Raw genomic sequence first — 24137 nt, 5'->3', positions numbered from 1 at the left:
TATAAAGCAATGTAAATCTATGAATAAGGTTAAATATATGGTGAAAAATTGGCTATCGGAAAAAAAATATTTATTTTAATATGTATGAAATATTGTATGAAAAAATTGTTAATTCTGTAGATGTAAGATGTAAATTATAACTTTAAAAAATGTATTTGAAACTAACTTTAAGCACCTGTTGACAAGCCAATTCAATCGGCTTAGCAGGACTTGTTTTTTGATATTATGTATTAACTATTTATTCAATAAAAAAAAAAAAAAAAAAAAAAAAAAAAAACAATTATTCATTCCATATATCTTACTTTTAGCTTTGCCATGTTGGTCACAATATCATCCAAGATATCTGGACTGGCTTCAACGAGATCCATCATGAGCTGCGCATGGTCTCCCTTGAGCTGGCTCCGGAGGCTACTCCACCAATCATCTCCGCTGATGAAGTCCAGAACTATGGAGAAGAACTGAACCCGGCTTTGTTGGTAGTGGAGGAATCCTCGGAGACCAAGTTCTCGGGTGTAGGAAAGCGAGTATTTTAATTGTTCGGCTGGTTGTGGACTGTTAAAAGAAATATATTTATTAAGACAACGACTTCACACCATGGGAAATCATTACTTGGATGATGTTGACATATTCAATACCAACTTGGCAAGTTTTGTGGAACATTTAAAACATTTATTTCAACAATACTCCTAAACACATCATGTAAACCTACAAATAGCTGTAATTTTCTGTTTTTGTTTCTTGTGTTTGTATGACTTGTTGCATAGCTTTTATCAAATGTAATCTTATTCTTATTTTTTATGTTTCAAAGTATCTGTCAAATTAAAATTATACTACCAACCATGTAAAAGCCCTCTGGGCGTTAAATAAATAAATAAATAAAATAAATAAATATGATACAGGGTTTTCCAATAAGAGGTATTATTTTGATAATCAATCGTAAAAGAACAATGGTTTCCAATTCCGGCATAAAAAATCATTAATCATCTCTCGATAGCGCAATCCATTCGCCGTAACTGTTGCTCCAGCCTCATTTTCGAAAAAGTAAGGTCTAATGACTCCGCCGGACCATAAACCGCACCAAACAGTCACACATTGAGGATAGAGAGGCTTTTCAACAATAACTCTTGGGTTTTCCGAGCCCCAGATGCGACAATTTTGCTTGTTGACGAAGCCACCGAGGTGGAAATGGGCCTCATCACTAAAGATGATTTGCATTTGATTCACTCAAGTGAATTTTAATAATTTCAATGCGTTGTTGAAGCATGTATCGTTCCATTTTTATTAATGGCGTAGTTTCTACTTGTCAAATGTCAAAAAATGACGGCTTCAAAAGTAACATCTACCGAAATAGCGAGCTATTCAAAATAACACCTCTTATTGGAAAATCCTGTATTATGTTAGGTTATCATAGTAAGTCATCATCATTGTAATCACAACTTTGCCCTAATTTTGAATTGGCGGACACCTCTGGCCTGGAGCTGCAAATTACCTCAAAAAAATCTCAACTCAACTGTGCTAAAATGGAGAATCTATCAATAACATAAGAATTGCAATCATTCTAGCATATAAAATAGATGGGATTTCCGAGTCTGTTATATCAGTGTTCTGATAGAAGATGTTCTGAGGAACTAGTGTTATTAACACATTTGGAACAGATGCAAAAAGACCGGCAATCAGAAGGTGCGGGTTCAATTCTCGTTGACGGCATTTATTTTTAATCGGGAGATATTTTCAATTTGTATCAATATTTCAAGCAAGTAATTATTGCTTATAATAATTTGTTATCCATTGAACTTTTTGCCTGTACAAAGCTTGATAACAAAAAAAAAAAACAAAAATAATCTCACCTATTCCATTTCAACAGGTGGATGAAAATATCCTTCCAACTTGTTAAATTCATTTCAGATTTATACACTGCCTCCATAGTGACCAAGCGATCAAAGAAATTCTTCACAACATCATTAAAACTCTTTCTATTATTCTCAACCATGTTTTTCTCCACCAACTGAATGTATTTCCGATAGTTGGACTTGCAAAACTGTTTGATATTTTTTGGATTTGTTTGGAAAATCATAACATCTTTACTCCATTTAGATTCATCTTTGCAAAATGAATCTAAACTTTCGAGCAAATCAAATGTTTGATAATCAAGACTATTCTTCAATTTTTCTGTCACAGCGTAAACAAATATTTCAATCATTTCTTTTGATTTTCTGTTTAATAATTTCATAAACAACCTAAAATCAGTTATGATTTCGGCGTCTTGGAGTTCAGGATTCGATGCGTTTCTCAATTCGTTTAAATTGAACGATATCTCGTAAACAATTTGCGATATTTTACTTAAATATACAACGTTAAAACCGTCATTTATATAAGTGCTATTAAGTATTTCAGCTGTTGAGATATTTTTGCCATTTTTTGATATCAGAGTGTATGCGATGTTTTTGAATTTGTCGAGCCATTCATTATCCCAAAGCAAGTATTGATTTTTTGTTTTGTTTTGATCCAAATTTTCCATGACATCTTTTAGCTTCAGCGAACTTTCAAATAGGTGCGTAAAGTTTGCGGTGTAATTGGATCCAGGCTTGTTGAAGAAAATAAATTGCTGGAAAAAGATATAAATACATAATTATAATCAAACACTATTCATATTAAAGGCATCACAAATAACTTTCATTATCTTAATATATTATTTATTTTGGTAACCAGATTAAACAGAACACGATCGGCGGCTATCCCCATACGCGACTGTCGCTCGATGATCCAAGTTTTACTAAAACATGTATTATTTAGTGACAAAACTTGCCACATAGTGGGATAAAATTGAAAAGTTTTGGATGAGGTCATTTTAGGATTAGGTAAGATAACTCACTGATTTAGCCAGCAGGTCAAACAACACATTCTCATCAGTGGGCACGGACACCCAGTGAATGAGGGAGGGGCAGACATAGGGCTTGATCAGCTGGATCTCCTGGCGCGTCACGGAGAGTGAACTCGGGATCTTCAGACTGTCCACCAGGCGTTCGCAGTCCCAAAATCGGCGGTCCGTAGCTTGTGTTACCTGAAATATAATATTTATATGGAATTTTAACAATTTGTGATAGATTCTTTGAACAACTCTAAAATGTGTAACAGATTCTGTCAATAATTCTAAAACATGATCTGACACTCCGAAAAATTCTTAAATGTCCGATGGATCCTGAGAACAACTCCAAATAGATCAATATTCTAAAATGTGTGACAAATTCTGTTAACAATTCAAAATTGTGTGACAAAATAATGTAAACAAGTCTAAAATTTGTGACAGTTCCTAAGAACAATTTAAAAATTTGCGAAAAGCTCTGAGAAGAATTATTCTATTTATAGAACATACTTACTGTGAACACTTCTATAATGTGCAACAGATATTCGGAGCGACTCAACTGCTTAATGATTCTGCATTGACTATCGACATTTTTAACGCCACTTACGGAGAGTTTAGCAACTATCTTTTGACGCAAGTCACAAAATAGTAAAACTGCCTCCACGACCTTTTATAGTTACATGTACCTCAAATTTGTAATTTTCTCCATGATATATTGGTGCATAATCTATATAAATAAAAATGTAAATGTTCATTTGTTTAAAATCTTAAATCTCCGAAACTTCTTTAGCAATTGCTTTGAAATTTTGACACAACGTTGCATTTGAATACGCATGTGTTTTTATATAGCTATATTATATAGCTGTCACCTGTGACGGATAAAAACAAGCTTTTCTTGAAAAACAGCGTCATCTGTTGGTCGTAAAAGTAACACACACTATTGTTTCTCTGTTTGCACTGACAGACTGAGCCACTGCAACTCATACAGGCCATACTGTAAAATGAGATAAATATTAAAAATTTTAAGTTATTATAGTGTCACTAACCTGTTTCATGAAACCTTGATCCAGGAAAGAGTTCAAAAGGACATTGATGAACTGCGGCAGTTTACTGAAGATCACATATGGGCCAGTCTTTCTTGTAAAGCCAATAAGCTGAAGAGCATTTGCATTGGGTTCTAGAGCAAAGCGAAAATAATATCATTACACAACACTCATATAGCTCTTCATCACAGCAGTTCAAAAGCTGTGATGAAGTTCAAAGTGTAATGGGAGAAAACAGAAAGGAGAATCATAAAATTATTACCTGATATCTCTGAGAAATATTCGGTTAAGTCGTTCACGAGTTGTTGTCCCGCTTCTGCTATATATCGCACCGTGTATTTCACAGCGGACCAATAGATGGCTCTGCACTCATCTTTAGACATAGTATTGTTGCCGTCACCAATCTTGCCGCAAGCAAAGGCAGTCTCCCAAAGAATGGCGGGTGAAGATGTTACATTCTTAGTGCCAATTGACATTAACTGATCCATGTTGGTAAGGATGTTTCTGGAATGACCATAAATGTTTTGTATGGAAGAAAACTATTTATGCTGCTAGTGGTTCACTATATTTGTGACTTTGCAGGGGTGTTGGGGTTCATGAGGTGTTTGCGCACCAACTGCGTGGCTGGCCAGTAAAGAGAAAACCTTTGACATCGCCAGCCAGAATCTCTCGACTCCTTGCACCGCAGAGGGATTGATTTATTCATCAAGACCCTTCACACAGGGTCCCCAAAGATGAGATAAACAAGAGAAAAAATTTTCCTCAGGGTCTAATATGTGGAGTGAATGTAAAAAAAAATACCTAGAATATCGCCAAAGTAGAAAAGTAAATGAAATAATATAGTTTAGTTACAGTTTTAACCCCATCTAATTTGCCACATTGTCATCAAATCATCGACATACATAATATTGACCGTCGATTCTCGGGATGTCAACTTTAAATCAAATAATAAGTTGGGTTGTTTGATCAGCAGCGAACATGAGAAATATATCAAAATAAGATTAAATGCTCATATAGACATCATTTATACTTACTTTACAATGGCGTTATTCTGATTATTATCCTCTATGGTTTTCACAGCGTCCTTCCAGGCAGATAGAATGCTGAATTCTTCACTCATGGAAAATATCTTCTTATCACCATAGACATTATTCACGGTTGTCCTTAATTCCTGAAGGTTTTCGACAAAGCTGACAAAATTGCGGCCGGCTTTAAGGAAAATGTGCTCGCTGTACGGAAGATCCACGGTTGCATTGGTAGACTTATAAAAAAAACCATAAATAAGTTATGAAAAATTAGAATTATTATCATTCTTATCATATATCAAAGAAAGGGTAGACTGGAGTTAAAATAAATCTTTTGACATATTAGTGATCACCATATCATGTTAAAATGTACATAATATTATTGAGATGTTTTATGGTGTAATTAGTTAATTATGATACATATTACAAATATAAGAACATTTAAACATTGTAAAAAGATAATGATAAAAAATAATTTAGCAAAACATTATGATGTTGTTATGAAAATAACCTAGCGAAACATTATGATGTTGTAAAAAGGTTTTGATAAAAAATAACCTGGTGATACTTATGATGTTGTTAAAAAGGTTATAACAAAAAATAATCAAGTGAAACATTATGATGTTGTAAAAAGGTTTTTATAAAAAATAACTGGGTGAAAAATTATGAAAAAATAAAAAATAACCTAGCGAATCATTATATGTTGTAAAAAGGTTACGATAAAAAAATTTAAACATTATGATGTTGTAAAAAAGGCAATTATAAAAAATAACCTAGCGAAACATTTTGTGTTGTAAAAAGGAAAATATAAAAAAAATAATGTAGTAAAACATAATAATGTCGTAAATATTTTTTTTCTCGTTATAATGTTGATTGTAAAGCTGATGATGGACCTTAAAACTATCGTTGAAGGTTGAGAAAATTATTAAGGGGATGCACTACGTCGTGTAATATTTTAAATTGAGCCGCTATCAATAACAACCCTTACGTAGATGGCGATAAGGTTTAAATTCCCGCTTACCACCATCCGCCTGTTTTGATTTATGCAAGAAAAAAACATGGCCAAAAAGTGCCTTTTATTTTATTTTGTGGATGTTCAGGCATAATATTTTATTTTTTTTCGATCATTTTATAAATAACTTAATTTGCCACATTATACAATGAAATCATAACCGAAAATGGGTTTGTAAGTAGGAGATTTTGAACTGCAGTTTTCATAGGCCTTATACATTATTTTTTTCTGGGCTTGTAAAAAGACTTATCTAAAAAATACTCGATTATTTTAAAGGCCAAGATGTATTCTACTCGCAGTATTTAATTAAAGCATCTGAAACGTTCCTAGGTGACCAAATTTTCAAACCAAAAACACATGATTTTGCATTACTATGTATGGCATCGCCTTAATAAATAATTTTATAAATGTTTTAAAAATACACTTAAAACTTACAATAGCCTGCAATTTCTGGAAGTGTGTGAATTTCTCCCACTCTGTTTGCATTTCTGTAGGTGCGCACATTAGGGCCTCCGCTGCCTTTAGGGCTTCTGCAGCCATAGGCCCTAGGCCCAGTGCAGGCCCCATGCCCACTGGGTCACAGGGCCAGGCCGGGGTGGAATTGAAAACAGAGGCAAGTGATGAAATCTGAAATAAATAAAAAGTATTTTTAGTGACCAAATTAAATAAACGAGAAACCTACCTGATTGAATGTTAACACACTTCCGTCGGAAAGGCTAGTTCTACCTTCTACGCTGGTCCTACTTGAATGGCGGGAAGGGTAGTTCTACCTTTTACGCTGGTCCTACTTGAATGGCGGGAAGGGTAGTTCTACCTTTTACGCTGGTCCTATTTGAATGGCGGGAAGGGTAGTTCTACCTTTTACGCTGGTCCTATTTGAATGGCGGGAAGGGTAGTTCTACCTTTTACGCTGGTCCTACTTGAATGGCGGGAAGGGTAGTTCTACCTTTTACGCTGGTCCTATTTGAATGGCGGGAAGGGTAGTTCTACCTTTTACGCTGGTCCTATTTGAATGGCGGGAAGGGTAGTTCTACCTTTTACGCTGGTCCTACTTGAATGGCGGGAAGGGTAGTTCTACCTTTTACGCTGGCTCTACTTGAATGGCGGGAAGGGTAGTTCTACCTTTTACGCTGGTCCTATTTGAATGGCAAGAAGGGTAGTTCTACCTTTTACGCTGGCTCTACTTGAATGGCGGGAAGGGTAGTTCTACCTTTTACGCTGATCCTATTTGAATGGCAGGAAGGGTAGTTCTACCTTTTACGCTGGCTCTACTTGAATGGCGGGAAGGGTAGTTCTACCTTTTACGCTGGTCCTATTTGAATGAGAGGAAGGGTAGTTCTACCTTTTACGCTGGCTCTACTTGAATGGTGGGAAGGGTAGTTCTACCTTTTACGCTGGCTCTACTTGAATGGCGGGAAGGGTAGTTCTACCTTTTACGCTGGTCCTATTTGAATGGCAGGAAGGGTAGTTCTACCTTTTACGCTGGCTCTACTTGAATGGCGGGAAGGGTAGTTCTACCTTTTACGCTGGCCCTACTTGAATGGCGGGAAGGGTAGTTCTACCTTTTACGCTGGTCCTAGTTGAATGGCGGGAAGGGTAGTCTACCTGTTACGCTGGTCCTACTTGAATGGCGGGAATGGCATTGCTGTCCGATAATTTTATATGATTATTGTATTCCAATCTCTTTGCAAGAGTCTGCAACTTCATATATGAATAAAAAAGTGACACAAGTCTTCCCTATCTTCTTATCTTTTGTGTGGAAGAATATTTTATCAAATGGAAACTATATTAAACCATAGTACGGTATATAAATCTTTACACTTATGGCACTTGAGATGCAAAAAATGTTGTTTTTTTTATAATGATTTGTGCCAAAGTGAAAACCAAGTATTTTTTAATGTAATAAAATACATACATTTTACATATATAAAACATCACTAAATAGCTTAACATGTAATTAAACTTCAGTTTAAGGAGTCATATTACAAAGTAGGCTTTACTTTCAGAGAATAATTAAAAAAAATTTTAAATATAACATTTATTTATTATTTTCGAAGATTGAGAGGTTTAAAACAAAGTCCATTTTCTCGAACGGGACCTTTGTTTTTGCACGCGTGATGTAACTAAGTAAAATTAAATGTAAAAAGATTACTAAATTAGAATACATACATCCTTTTTTGAAGCAATGAACGTGGCCACATCTCGAATCAGCGGTGAAAAGTTTAAGGCCAGTATTCTAGAGTTCCTCGATGTGATTGGTAGCTCTTCTATCTCAAAATACTTATCACGCAGTATAAACGCTGAAACAAAATCACTCGCAATGAAAGAAAACGCTTGAAATGTTGGCTAATGAAGCATTCACAACATTTGCCACAAAAGTCAATCATAATATTTATGTATTATTAGATGTCCATAAATTACCTGATAGCATTTCGGAGAATTGGTTCAGCAGGTAAAGCATACTGTTGACAGAATCAGCCTTGGTTTTGACTGTAGGCCAATCAGGATTCTCTTTGAAGCCAAACACTCGGTTGTCAAATAGATCCAATAGTCTGGTGAATAGGCTTCCACTGAAAATATATACAATGAATCCCGTATCACACTCCACAAGGTTCCAATCACTGAAGACATAGACATGCCCTAAAGCAACTCTACAAGGTTTCAACCACTGACGTCAGAAGACATAGACATGCCCTAACACAACTCCACGAGGTTCTAATCACTGACGTCATAAGACATATTGATAAAAATAAAATAAGACTGTTTGCAGACGACGCACTAATTTATATTGCAGAAGATAATTATGAGAAAGCAATCAAAAAGATAAATAGTGACTTAGAAACATTGTCAAAATGGCTCAAACTAAATAAATTAAAACTAAATGTAAATAAGACAAAATACATGCAAAGAGGCAGAACAAATAAGCATGAGGAACCAAAGGTTTCTATAAATGGAGAAATCATAAAAAAAGTGGAAGAAATTAAATATCTAGGTGTTATTATAGACTCAAAATTGAACTTGCAAAAAAAAATTGCAAAAAAAATATCATTTCTTGGTAGAATCAGAAACAAAGTAAATAAAGAAACATGCCAGATAATATACAATACAATTATATCACCACACTTTAATTACTGTTCAAGTATTCTTTTTCTCTGCAATAAAGAGAAAATGAAAAAAATGCAAATACTGCAAAATAAAGCAATGCGAATAATACTTAAGCGCAACATATACACACGGATAAGAGACATGTTAAAGGAGCTGAATATTTTGACGGTGAAGCAAACTGTGTATTTGAATGTACTTATTTTTATACATAAAATTAACATAGGGATGATGTCTAAGGAACTGAAAAGAAAAATAAATTACAATAACGAGATACACGGACACGGGACGAGAAATTCTAAGCAAATTAGATTGCCAACAAGAAAAAAAACAAGCACCCAAAAATCTCTGATGTACCAGGCCGTTCAACTCTATAACAAAATCCCGAAAGAAATTGCTGTGATAGAAAATATTAATAAGTTCAAAAATGAATTAAGAAAATATGTCTATCTCAATTATTAATGTTTCTTTTTTTGTGACTTTATTGAAATATTTAAAGAAAGATTATGTTTGCCAAACAATGTACATGTTTATATGTTTATAAAACTATTAGCACACACGAAGATGTGAGCTAACTTAAGATTAATAAATAAATAATAATTTTATTTTAATTTATTGGATCAGTTCTATAAAATTCTAAAAATATAGTACTATAGGATTCATATGTCTTATACTGATTTATAAATGTGGAAATTCTAACTATACAATTGTAAATGTTCTCCAAAATGCCCTGGAAAGAATCTCAGATTAATAAATAAAAATAATAAATAGGCATGCCCTAACACAACTCTACAAGGTTCTAATCACTAATGTCAGAAGACATGGATATGCGCTAATGCAACTCTACAAGATTCCAACTGCTGACGTCAGAAGACGTCATAAACATGCCTTAATGCAATATCTGGGTATCATTTTGGCGAACTGGAGGAAAACCTTGTGACAATCTTTTAGGCACTAGCAGGGGCATGTCTTAAATGAATTACGACATCATTAGCACACTGGCTGCCGGCAAGCGCACATCTATATAACAAGACTCTGTGCAGTAAAGTTTGCTAAAGTAAGGTAAAAGTTTTAGTTTTAGCAACTTAAAAGAAAATGTAATAATTTTTAAAAATCTCACCTCAATTGCATAGCTCCAGCAGTGTTTCCATTGAACAAGTCACTCTGCCACATTCTGTCAGCCAGTATCTTGGCGTTGGACCAAACGTTATCTTCCTTCACCAGGTTCAGTCGGAACACGAACCCGAACCGGTCTTCCATCTTGCTGTAGAGCTGCTGCATCACCTTGATCAGCTCATTCCAATTCACCGTGGTATGTTTCTCTTTGGTTTCTTCTGTTATTAATGATTTCACCTAAATAAAGAGATAAGTACATAATTTATAGTTTTAATGGATTTTGAAATGTGACTGGTATGCAGTAGCCTGAAGGTTGAGCATTTCTACAATGACCTGTTCATGTTGGGAGTCCAAAAGCTTTTTATTTATTTTCATTTTATACACCCATGCGTGCTTTTACAAACAATTATACATAATAATTTAGTGGGAAAGTAATTACGAAGTAAAATTTGCTATTTTAATTATTAGGAACACATGTAGAAGAATAGTATTATGCTAACATTAATTAGTATTATTATAGCCTTCTTTTTTTTTTTTTTATAGTGAATACCTCACAAGAGTCCCAACTGCTCCCGTCTGGAGCCAGTGAGACTATGGCATCCCCAATTGGGGGATGTTGTGAGGCTGAAGGTAAGTGGGGAAGGGAAAGAGGAAGGTGGGGAAGTACCTGGCTATTCAGATCTAGTCCACGGCTAAAGCCATTTGGAGCAACGTTTCAATTCTGAATGGTGGTCTTACACCAGGGCGATACTGGTAGTATCTTCCACTCTGGAACGTGCCGCAAATATACTATATATTATTTTAATTAATTAATTGTGAAATAACACAAATTAATCAAATAAAATTTATTTGCGCACGCCGGGTTCGAACCCGCGACCTTCGGAATGGCAGTCCAATGCGTTACCACTGGACTATGCCGGCCGTCATAGTCCAGTTCTTGTAACGATATTCCGTGCAGTTGAACACATCTATTATTTCTACGAAAATATTGCCAAATTCATGGATTCTAGGTACCCACAAGCGAATATCTAATTGAATCAGTCCTGATAGTGTTGTTGCAAAAAAAATAATTTTTAATCGAATAGTTCTAGTTAGTATATGAAAGGTAACTAGGCTGATAGGCTGAGTAAATCAGGACTGTCTATAACAACTGAGAGTTTTAATAATTATCTGAGAGTTTTAATAATTTTTATTTTTTCATCAAGTGGTTATAATCTATATAGATAGACTTAGTTTTTAGTTAACATATCTTTAAAATTTACATTGAATTTTTTCAATGGAACCAGAGTGTATTTTTTAAAGTGAGGGGACCAGATAGAAGAATTATATTCGACTTGACTTCGAGCTAAGGAAGAATATAAGATTTTTTATGTTGAACTTTTTTTTAAGTCTCTGCCAGTACGGAGAATGAAACCAAGAATTTTTATCCTTTATTTGTTATCCAATGGTAGCTTCAAAAAGGTGTTAAGTTTCGAGAAAAAAGTAAAAAGGTAAAACTAAATACTTCTACAATTGTATGTACTTACTATAAAAAGTCAAACTTTATTAGGTGATTGAATTATCACTTAGGACGGGTTATTTCGGAGAATTTGAACAATTCATCAAATTTCAACGTTCATTTTTGGGTTCTGTGAAAGTCCTATTCAAGTTCTGTTATTATATCATTGTACGCTAGTTGCTTGATAAAACTGAAATAAAAACAGAACTTGAAAAAATCTTTCACAGAACTTGAAAATGAATGTTGAAATTTGATGAATTGTTCAAATTCTCCGAAACAACCCGTCCTAAAATAGTGCTATGAAATGGAATACTTTCACTGGATGTTCAGAATAAAATTAAACTAAATAATCAAAATTGTTGTAAAAGGTGCCTTGTTTTCAAGAGGATTTAATTTACAAAGCGTAAATAACACGATATGTTCCTAAAAAAATATATGTTATTTTTGAAGATAATATGTATACATTTGTAATGCCGAAAGGGGTAATTATATGAAATTCCATCAATAAAAAAAAATAATTGCAAAGTAAGCTCTGAAAATTATGAAAAACGCATTTTGTTCTGATATTTAATATGTTATTGGTATGAAAAAAATCAGTGTATTTTTAAATGCAACTTAAGCATTTGTGAAGAGATTTATGCACTATTTCAAACTAGTCATGTTTTAGTAAATATTTTGACCATTTTTGCTTAACTATAGTAGTTTTTTTAAATTACTGCGCTCCCTCTAACATTCATACTTACATATCTCCCTTTCAAACCATCTTCGAACGCTTACTACGGGGCCTTAAGCACTCCTAAGACTATTTGATGTGTGTTTCCACCAATAACCAACTGGTTTCAAACCCCTTAAGTTTTCCCACTCCTCTCACTATGATTCACGCTTATTTGCTCCTTTGGAGACGTTCTTTACCATGTGGAAATTTCAAATAATCTGTATAGTTAAAAAAAATCTTTATTTTTTGGAAAACATAACTTGATGAGAAAAACCTCAAATTGTAATATTTAATTATTGAAGACAATATTAGCGATTCCTGAACGAAAATCTGAAACAGAAAAAGATAAGGTCACATCCAGAGGCGGATTTGCAGTCTTGGCCGCCCTAGGCCCTAAGGCCCCAGACCATGTAGCCGCCCCTTTCTCAGTACCCATCATATTGACCAGGAGTATCCAAACTTTTCAGTAAGTTCCTAGGGTCAAAACCCTTTTAATTTTCCTGCCATTATCATTCATGGTTCATGGGGTGAGATTTGTCCAGGTCTTGGCGGCGGATACGTCTGCCCACCTGCTGCGTGGCGGGCCGGATCGAGAGAGACTGGGTGAGGGAGGCCTTTTGACCTTTCCAGCCGGACTATCTTGACCCATCGCCTTGCACCGCAGTTGGAGGGATGTATTCATACGTATGTCACTCCTGGACACACCAATCCCCAGATTCCTACCCACCCCTCATACATTTTCCTTTTCAGAACTTCATATCCTTCCCTTCTTAAAAAGACCCTCCACACAGCATCACCTAAGATGACATAGGTCGTGAGGGAAAATATTTTCCTCAAAGCCTCCTGTGTGGAATTAATGTAAAAAAATACGCTTGCTAAATTCGCTAGTTCAATTACTGTATAATTGTCGATTGTCGTGCGCTGTGTGCTGTGTGTGAACACGCTCTTGCATATCGCTATTTCGTACGTAGAATATTTAGGTACTTAGGAAGTAATTTCTTGTTATCATCTGTGACTTTTTTGTCACGATTGGCCGCCCCTAATATCTGGCCGCCCTAGGCCCGGGCCTACATAGGCCTAAGGGCAAATCCGCCTCTGGTCACATCTAGGACTCAAGACTTACCGGCAAAGCAAGGATCCTGGGTTCGAGTCCTAGATGTGACTGTACCTTTTTCTGATTTAGAATATGGCAATATAAATGCAATTATCTTAGGTTGGCTATAAGGTATCTGTAAACATTGTTTTGTTGGCAATACTGTTTAACCTTGTCCTTTTGTCTATTACTGAGAAGAGACCTGTCAATGTGTACATTTGTTGAAGAAGAATAAAGTCATTACTGAAATAAACTGAACCCTTTTTATTGAAATAATCACAGGTTATGGGCCCAGAGTCGCTAATCTGTTGATGAAGTCAAAAGTACGCAAAATAAATCAACGGGAGTGAATATCAGCGAAAAGTGAGGTTAGGTTGCCGGAACGCGTGCAGAAAATTTTCGTTGAGAAGGATAAAATACCACTGATATATCTGATCAGGCAAGGCAGGATAGCAAAATGGAAGGAAACTTGATGACTACCAATGTATTGAAGTTGGAAGGGGCAAGGAATTGGAATATTTGGAAATTTCAAACGACAGTACTTCTCAGAGGACAGGGATGGCTGGACATTGTTGAAGGGCGCACTATGAAACCTGAAGATGTTACCGCGCGAACTACTTGGGAGACAAAAGATGCTAAAGCTCAGACGCTACTGGTTACGAGAATGTCGGAAAACGTTATGCTACATATCATATCGTGCACAACTTCGGCTGCTATGTGGAGTAAGCTTCTAAGTGTATATGAACAGAAGTCGGAAACCAGTATCCATATTATCCAACAAAGATTCTTTCAATACAGATATGAGAAAGGCACCGAAATGTCAGTTTTTCTCTCTAAAATTCAAGAGATGCAAAATCAGTTAAAACAAATGGGCGAGGATATGTCTGATAAATTTATAATAACTAAAGTCTTAATGAGCTTGCCAGATGAATATAAACATTTTATATCGGCGTGGGAATCGGCGCCAGACGACAAACAAACGTTCGACAATTTAGTAGCCAGGTTATTAATTGAAGAGGAAAGGGTGAAAGTTAAAAGTGATGAAATACAAGATACTTCGTCCTCATCTGCGTTCGTAGCTAAAAGAAATATTAAGTGTTACATGTGTGGTAAAGTCGGACATTTACAAGCTGAGTGTAGAAGTAATCGAGACAGTGAGAAAAAGTTAAACGAACGTAAATGTTTTTACTGTGGAAAATTCGGGCATTATAAGGCACACTGTCGGTTTAAAAAGTCAAAGGAAAATAAGAAAACAAGTAATGCTTTTGTAATGTTGAATTCCTCGCATACAAATTATGAACAATCAAAGTGGTTAGTTGACTCTGGAGCGAGCGAACACATGTGCAACGATCGCTCTTTATTTACATCATATTCAAATGTTCCGCAAAAGTCAGTTATTGTTGGAAATGGAGCTATCATTAGTGTGTTAGGCTGTGGACAGATGGCGGTACAAGTATATAATGGGACTGAATGGATAAATTCAACCATAAACAACGTTTTGTTCGTTCCGGATCTGAAGTCAAATTTATTTTCTGTGAAATGCGCAGCTGACCGCGGATACACTATGGTCACAAGTGACAGTTCGTGTTTATTTTATAAAAATGGCGTTGTTTGTGCGATAGCAAGTCGATTAGACAGTTCATATTATATGGATTTTCGTTTCAAATGCGAGGTCGCAAGTGTTGCTAATATTATTAAAAATGACCTATACGAGTGGCATGAGAAATTCGCACATCAAAACTTTGATTACGTAAAGAAAGCATTGCAGAAAAATAACATTGAAGTAAAACAAACTGACGTACCCCAATGTGAAAGTTGCTTGAAAGGAAAAATACATCGGCTACCATTTAAGAGGAGTGAGCATGTGAGCACAAAAACATGTGAAATCATACATGGGGATACTTGTGGACCCATGGAAGAAAAATCAATTGGCGGGTCGAGATATTTTGTCGTTCTAAAGGATGACTATTCTAACTTTAGAAGTGTGTATTTCGTTGAAGCAAAACACGAGATTAAGCGCTATTTGGAGGATTTTATAAATAAAGCCGAAAATACTACTGGAAACAAAGTCAAGATATTTCGGAGTGACAATGGGCTAGAATTCATAAATAGAGATGTAAAGGAAATATTTTCTAAGCGTGGGATAACCCACCAGACTACTGTTCCCTATACTCCCGAACAAAATGGGAAAGCTGAAAGGGAAAATAGAACCCTAGTTGAAGCAGCACGAACAATGCTACACGCGAAGAATTTACCTAAGAAATTGTGGGCAGAAGCGGTAAATACTGCTGCTTTTGTCTTGAATAGAACTGGGAAAGGTAAAGAAGGAAATTCTCCTTATGAAATATGGACAAATAGTAGTTTTGATGTTCATCAACTGAAGGCATTTGGTTCACCAGTGTATGCACACATCCCAAAAGAGAAAAGAAGGAAATGGGATAAGAAAAGTGAGAAGGGTTTGATGGTAGGCTATGCTGAAAACGTCAAAGGCTATAGAATTTACTTCCCTAAGAAAAACAGCGTAGATGTAAAGAGAGATGTAATTTTCTTAAATCAAGAGGAAACAGAAGAAATTGAGGATGTGTCGGATCAGAATACTCAAATTTTGCTGACATCAGAAGAAACAGTGGAAGAACAAAAGGTTGCTGAATGTGAGGAAACTCAAGTTACCCAAAATGACAGTCATACAAATCTCACTGAAAACAGTTCTTTATGTGAAAGTGAAAGTGAATATGAGCCATGTGATGATGAACTATCAGACCTAGATGAAACATTGTTACCTCAAAATGAAAGAAGCAAGCGGGTGAGGAAACCGACAACATTCTATCAATGTCAAAATGTTGTAAGTGAAGCAAATGAGCCAGTGACATACAAAGAAGCTATGGAAAGAAGCGATGCAAATAGGTGGAAAGAGGCAATAAGTAGAGAATTGCAAACTTTAGAAGAGAATAATACTTGGGATTTTTGTAATGCACCAGTACATGAAAAGGTAGTAAGTAGCAAGTGGGTTTTTAAGATTAAAAGAAATGGTAATGTGAAGCAGTATAAGGCTAGGCTAGTTGCAAGGGGGTTTGAACAAAATGGTTGTTTTGATTTAAGTGACATTTACGCTCCTGTGGCTAAATTATCAACATTTAGAATTTTTGTAGCGATAGCGACTAAATTAAATTTACCTATATATCAAATGGATGTAATAGGGGCGTTTTTGTATGGCGATATAGACAAGGAAGTCTATATTAAATTGCCAGAAGGGGCTTATTCTGAAGGAAATAATATTGTTAAGCTAAATAAGTCACTGTACGGTTTAAAGAGTTCACCAAAGTGTTGGAACATAAAATTCAATTCTGTAGTAAAGAAAGAGGGTTTTGTTAAATCTAACTGTGACTCATGTTTATATTTAAAGTATTATGACAATGAGAAAATGTACATTTTACTTTATGTCGATGACATTTTAATTTTTGGTACAAATGAGGAAGATATTTCTAAATTTAAGAGTATATTATGTAAAGAGTTTAAAATGAAAGACTTAGGGCTAATATCAAATTTCCTAGGTATAAATGTAAAGCAAAATTTGAAAACTGGTATTACAGAGTTAGATCAGAGAGAATATTTGGAGAATATTTTAAAAAGATTTAATATGCAAAATTGTAAGCCTATGTCAACCCCTATGGACCCTAATTTTAACACTAAAATATTTGTAAAAGACAGTATTGCTGTAGACAACAGTATTCAGAATTTGTGCAGACAAATGATAGGATGTCTAATGTATGCTGCATCAGGTACCAGGCCTGATTTGTGTTTTCCGGTTTCTATGTTAAGTAGGTATCAAACCTGCGCCAACAATGAGCTATTAAGTGCATTAAAGAGAGTGTTAAGATATATAATGTATAGTCTAAATTATAAGTTAATTTATAAATGTAATGATATCATTTTGGAAGGATATTGCGATGCTGATTGGGGTGGTGATATCAAGGACAGAAAATCCACCTCTGGTTATATACTTTTGATTTATAATTGTCTTGTCGCATGGAGTTCAAAGAAGCAGGCCTCTGTTTCATTGTCATCCACTGAATCAGAATATATATCTATGAGCATGGCTGCTAGTGATGTGTCATGGCTTATAAATCTGCTAACTGAACTTGATTTTAAAAATATTTGCCCTGTTAATATATTTTGTGACAATCAGTCGGCATTGATAAATGCAAATACAGATGCTATAAAGCGATTAAAACATGTAGATATTCGCTATCATTTTGTTAAGGAATTGGTCAGAGAAAATAAGATTTTTTTGAGATATGTTAACACAAATTTGCAACCAGCTGACATATTAACAAAAGCTTTAAGCAGAGAGCTGATTGTAAAACATTTAAATAAGTGTGGTGTTATGGCCAAAACTGTATAACATTATCAATGTTAATATAAGAATTATTATTAGTTTGTTTATGTTTAACAACTGTATTTACATTGAGAAGGGGTGTTAGAATATGGCAATATAAATGCAATTATCTTAGGTTGGCTATAAGGTATCTGTAAACATTGTTTTGTTGGCAATACTGTTTAACCTTGTCCTTTTGTCTATTACTGAGAAGAGACCTGTCAATGTGTACATTTGTTGAAGAAGAATAAAGTCATTACTGAAATAAACTGAACCCTTTTTATTGAAATAATCACATGCTGTTTCAGATTTTCGTTCAGGAATCGCTAATATTGTCTTCAATAATTAAAAAATATCTGTCGAAATCTAAATAATTTGAATTTAACTCGCATTCCCCACGTCTCACACTGCACTAGGGTCCATTACAGTGTGAATTCCATTTCTCTTTTTCTAAAAAACCTCTTTTGTCCAATTCTGCGATGTGATAATCTCATCTGTAATACTGTTTTTTTTCCAGTTACTTTTGGAACCGGTTCCTCAAAATTGAATGAAAATCACTAGGGTGAATGCTTCAGAAACTCCAGAAAAAGAACTGGTTCCTTTCAATTTTGGGTTTACTCTGTCACTGCGACAGCTAAATCACCAGGAAAAGTAACCATGGTAAGGATATCCATATCATCTCTACAAAGCTTCGATTTGAGGGGACATTTAATTCATACTCTCAGATATTATAAGGCGCATTGTTTGTTCAAAATTTTATTCTAAGTAAGTCGATTAGTAAGGCCCTCCTATCCGATACTCAACGATTTAAGTATCTTGGCGATAACCGTCATACTTGAGAGGTTCGTTCATAGGCAAACGTTGCCGACATTTTCTAAACTCGTTTAATAGAATACTGGTTTCTACTTACCAACATAAGTAATTTATCACTGCTAAGATCAGCTTGTAGCTTGACAGCTACAGAAGTAGACACGTTGCAGAGCAGTGTGGTTATCTTCAGCTTGTCCACATCCGAGGGGAAGACTACATACTTGTTTTGTTCTAAGCTTTCCTCACAATTGTCAGGCTCAGTTGTGCAATTACTGACCATCCCACAAAATACTTCTTTGTGGTCAGACAGAATCACGTTAATCGTCTGAAAAAAATGAACACTGTGTCAATAATAATATTTATGAAATAATTTATAGAAACAATTATAGGTAATCGGACCAGAACATTTTTGAAAACTTATGAAAGACGATCAAGTGATTAAAAATATAGGTTATAGGAATGGTTAGGGATTTAGATTTTTTTTATCACTTTGGCACCAAAGTTGGCCATCAAGTGATAAAAAAATAGATTATGTAATCAGGAATGGTTAAGGGTTTAGAATTTTTTTTTTGATCACTTAATAATTTGGCACCAAAACCAATTGAATATGCAGCTTACCCTATCTTTGTCATTCAAAGTGGCCAATACAACTTCTGAGAGAGTGATGAAGTATTTTTCGATGTTTTTCATCAAGTCCTTAGGTATAGTGTCCAACTGCTGGGATAGAGCCGATAAGGCTGATGAAAGTTTAGCTATTATTGGCGAAATGTACGTATCCAGAATGCGGTTAGAAGTTATTACCTCCTTTGCTAGCGCAGTGTGAATCGTAACTCTGAAAGGAAAAATGAACATTTACTTATGAAAAAAGGGTATTAAAGTATTGCATATGTCAAACTCATTGATAAATAATAAACTTTTATTTAAGTATTTGCAGAGCACTCGAGCGATGGATTCCCAAATTTGGATAGCTAAGTAATTTTTAAGAATTAAAATTAATTTATTTTGAACTTTCTGCGATCAGCTAATATATTTAGTCTCTAGCTTGATTAAACTTCTATCGAATATCAGAAGATGTCACTAATGTTGCTCTCATGGAATACTCCAGATGTTTTGTAGCGTATAGTTCTGCAATTTAAAACGGTGTCTACACATCACTAAAAAAAATAATCAAAAATCATCATCAGAACGAACTCTAAGCAGAATTCATGCCTGAACAGACTATGCAATAATTACAATAGCGTATTATCTAAGGTTGATATTTTCAGTTGCGAACTTACCAAATACAAGAGGTCCATAAAAGAATATTTCTCTGATGGTTTGTGAATAATGTTTATGTCTCTATTGTTTATATCTCTATTATGATTTGATTTATATCTACAACCTCTCTCCATGGCTATAAATGTATTGTTTTGTAAATTTTTAGTTTTATATAATCTTTTGTTTTGTATAAATTTTTTAATTTATATTCCTTTCTCACAAATTTAAATAACTTATTCCATATTATGCTGTCTCAGTTAAAGTCACAAGGAAGAAATCCATGATTGGTTTTATTTTACTATATAATACTTATGTACAAACTGATTAAATGTAAACTATCGATTTCCCAAAAATGAATAAATAAATTGTTTTCCTACATTTTTTTTAAGACCTAAAAATATGGCATAAACCATGAAATATATGTGGATTCATTGGCTTTAAACCGCACTATACAGTTAATATGTATCCATACTAAAATTTGGAGGTATGATTTTTGGAGAGAGCGTGGTTGAACCCTAAACCGAACATCCAGAAATGTCTATCGATACTCAAGGCATTTTTTTTTCAATACTCTATCGCTCAAGTGGTTAAACAATCTGTGATAGTAATAGAAGATTGCAGGTTAATAATCAATAAAAAAATTACTCACAAAATAAGTTTAGAAGAATTCAGTTTCCTCTGTACAACATCTTTGATTTCCTTGAAGTTTGATATATTGAAGACACTCTCCCAGTCGACCGGGGTTCTTTCTGGTTCAACATCATCAAGAACTGCGTCCCGGATAAAGGTGGTCAAAGCACTCATATTCCCAACCACTTCTCCAACTGTCACAAACTGGGACTCAACGCTGTGTCCCAAGGTCTCAGACACCACGAGAGATGCTAGATCGTTAATCTGGAAAAAAAAAATACAAATCAAAATGAGTATGGATTAATCTTTCGTTAACACGGGGGTTCTTTTGATTAATCTATTAACCGCATTGCCAAAATACTTAGAATAAGATTCAAACACTGTTTTAGTTGAAACTAGGTGAAAAATGGGCATCATTATTAAATAAAGAATAACACAAGAAGTGCCACGTGGGCGTGTTTCATGGTCAATAAGCCCAATTATAAGCCAAATCAGGGTCAACATTTCAAATGAGATGGAGATCTACAATTTCAGGCGAGTGAGATGGAACACTCAGTGGTTGGGCTAAATGGAACATTTGTTTCCATTCAAATTTGTATAGAAGGCACTTCTAGTATTATATTCTTTATTCTATGGGCACCATAGATGAATCGGTGATTTTTTATCTTCTTCATATTTATTTCTGCATACCGTTGAGTTAAGTGAACAATTCTGGAGCCCCTAAGCATAAAAAAAAAAGTTAGATTTAACTATATTCACTGACGAATTGTAATCTTTAGAAAATAAAATTAGGCAGATGGAAATGCTTTATTATATATGATGGTATTTCAACAGGTATTCTGAGAACTAGCCTTATTCATCCCTAGGCACTGGTGCACAACAGGAAAACACACCAAATGACTGACTATTATTTGTATAAGGTTAATCTTCGCCTCATGCAAACGGGTTATATTACAGCTTGTTCTAGTGCTGAACATCAAGCTTGTGGAATGTTTTTTCAGCTTCCATTTCCACTCTCATAAAAAAAAAAAAAAAATACTTTCCACAGGATGATACATCCTTTAGGGAGTAAACAATTTGTACAGTCATTGATACTTTCCAATCCCAATAGCTGCATGTATCCCCAGAGGTATCCGTGTCCTTGTTCATAATAATCATATTAAATAACTGCTTTGGTGAATTTCTACTCATATAGAGTAATTGCCTGATTTCATTGTGATTTAGATTACAGTTAGGGTACTCACAGTTTTGCTGGCATTATAAACCCCAAAGCTGTCAATGACATCGATCACGAAAGCCTTCCAGACATTGTTACAGAGGTGCGGCTTCACCCCCAGGGCCCGTTGGCGGGACATCTTCAGGAGGGTCTGGATGCGGTTCAGGTCGCAGAACATCTGACCAGGATGGAACACTTTGCCTGTGAAAGCCTGGAAAAGGGAAAAAGAATAGTAATGGATACATACATGTAACAATCATAAAAACATACTAATTTTGATTGCCTGTGCATCTTGCGTTACTCTAGTTCAATGAAATGAGATTTGATTTGAACTTAAGTGGGTCATTTTCAAAATTGCTGTGTCAAGAATTCAGATAAGCGATAAAGTACCTTCTTATAATATTTTAATGGAAAAATAAAATTGGAACTGATTTTTCAAGAATTCAGACTTTCCTGCGATTTTTCACGGGTCTGTGTTAGTAATGTAAAAAAAAAAAATTAAAAACAATATTACAAAAAGTCTGTAAAAAATATCATGCAGTTTAATTAATGTTCACAAAAAACCCAAACCGCTCTAGCCAGAGACATACCACTTAAATTTACATAGTGCCCCACTGCAAAACCAGGATAGCCCAAACTGTATTGCCCTAAAATTGTTCAATTTCTTTCTCAATTCCATCAACATGATGTGCCAAAACCTAAATCATATTAAAAATTGTTAAAAGCTGGGTAAACAAACCTTTTTGGGTAAGTACCTTTTCCTAAAATTTCTACTTTGTCTATCTATATATTTAAAGAGATAAAATCACAGACATAGGAATTAATAGACGAGAAGCTAATGGCGAGGGGTAAAATCAACTGTTGAAGAACGAAGGGAGTAAGGCTGATTGTGATTCGTCAATAAATCAATCTGACAGTAAATAGGCATCTCGCATTATAATACAGTAGAACCCCGTTAATTCGAACCCCGATAATTCGAAAAAACGCGTAATTCGAAATTTTCGCAAAAAAAATTTCCGCTGAAAAATTTTTTCATACAAATTTTTTTTTAATTCGAAATTCGTTAATTCGTAATTCGAAATTTATTTTTGTCCGCGCACGAAAATTAGTTCGTGTAATTCGAAAAAATTTGATTTTTGCGAAAATAAATCATAATATTTCGTAAATCTGAATCTAAAAGTCAGCCGTGGCGGTAAAACGCCGAAAAATGTATTTTTACGTGGTTATACATCGTCCTAATTAGTATTATTATTTTGTAAATCTGAATCGATTTACACTGGAATGTCATATTTTTTCAAATTTATTTCGAATATCCGAGTTTAAAGGGCCGAGAAAATACATTTTACGCGGATATATGTCGTAGTTTTACGAGTTTACGCCAAATATCTGCATTTAAAGGGTCGGCCGCGACGAAACTCGGCCGCGTAATTTCGATTTACACGTAAATATATCGTATTTCATCACCGCGACGGAAATCGGACGCGAAATTTCAATTTACGCGGAAATATATCGTATTTTTACTAACTTTACTTCGAATATCCGAGTTGAAAAAATACGGTGCGACGGAAATCGGCCGAAAAATTTCGATCCATGCCGAAATATGACATATTTTTACGAATTTACTTCAAATAGCTGAACTTAAAAGGCCGGCCGCGACGAAAAACTGCCGACAAAATTCGATTTACGCGGAAATATATCATATTTTTACGAATTTATTTCGAATATCTGAATTTGAAGAGCCGGCCGCGACGGAATACGGCCGCGAATTCTCGTTTTACGCGGAAATATATCGTATTTTTACGAATTCAAATTCAGATATTTGAAATAAAGGGCCGGCCGCGACAGAAAATTACCGCGAAATCTCGATTTACGCGGAAATATATCGTATTTTTACGAATATCTCAATTTAAAGGGTAGGCCGCGCCCGAAATCGGCAGCGAAATCTCGATTTACGCGTAAATATATAGCATTTTTATGAATTTATTTCGAATATCTGAATTTGAAGAGCCGGCCGCGACAGAATACGGCCGCGAATCCTCGTTTTACGCGGAAATATATCGTATTTTTACGAATTCAAATTCAGATATTTGAAATAAAGGGCCGGCCGCGACGAAAAATTACCGCGAAATCTCGATTTACGCGGAAATATATCGTATTTTTACGAATATCTCAATTTAAAGGGTAGGCCGCGACCGAAATCCGCATCAAAATCTCGATTTACGCGTAAATATATAGCATTTTTACGAATTTATTGCGAATATCTGAATTTAAAGGGCCGGCCGCTACGGTAATCGACCGCGAAAATAAAGAAATAATTGGTATTAATACGAATTTACAACTAAAATACCACCCGGATTTGTAGAGGCGGCCGAGAAAATCGAT

The 24137-nt window shown here is 34.9% G+C and overlaps 1 protein-coding gene across 1 annotated transcript in view; it reads right to left on the bottom strand.

The window, feature by feature from the left end:
• ldd (lipid droplet defective) overlaps positions 1-24137 on the bottom strand; it is a 193483-nt gene that overhangs the window by 66069 nt on the left and 103277 nt on the right. Inside the window, exons 11-24 of the mRNA XM_089644581.1 lie at positions 21784-21966; positions 20559-20803; positions 19271-19484; positions 18753-18977; positions 10166-10398; positions 8365-8513; positions 8113-8243; positions 6379-6570; positions 4941-5167; positions 4169-4410; positions 3910-4040; positions 2873-3061; positions 1848-2605; positions 303-552 (exon numbers count right to left, since the gene is read on the bottom strand). Of these exons, the coding sequence (XP_089500707.1) occupies positions 303-552; positions 1848-2605; positions 2873-3061; positions 3910-4040; positions 4169-4410; positions 4941-5167; positions 6379-6570; positions 8113-8243; positions 8365-8513; positions 10166-10398; positions 18753-18977; positions 19271-19484; positions 20559-20803; positions 21784-21966 (3369 nt within the window). The remainder of the gene's footprint in view (positions 1-302; positions 553-1847; positions 2606-2872; positions 3062-3909; positions 4041-4168; positions 4411-4940; positions 5168-6378; positions 6571-8112; positions 8244-8364; positions 8514-10165; positions 10399-18752; positions 18978-19270; positions 19485-20558; positions 20804-21783; positions 21967-24137) is intronic.

The sequence above is a fragment of the Hesperophylax consimilis genome, chromosome 21 (assembly GCF_061612785.1).
Source record: "Hesperophylax consimilis isolate HC1 chromosome 21, BYU_Hcon_1.0, whole genome shotgun sequence".
NCBI classification, from domain to species: Eukaryota; Metazoa; Arthropoda; class Insecta; order Trichoptera; family Limnephilidae; genus Hesperophylax; species Hesperophylax consimilis.
This window is presented reverse-complemented; position numbering and strand designations above follow the sequence as displayed.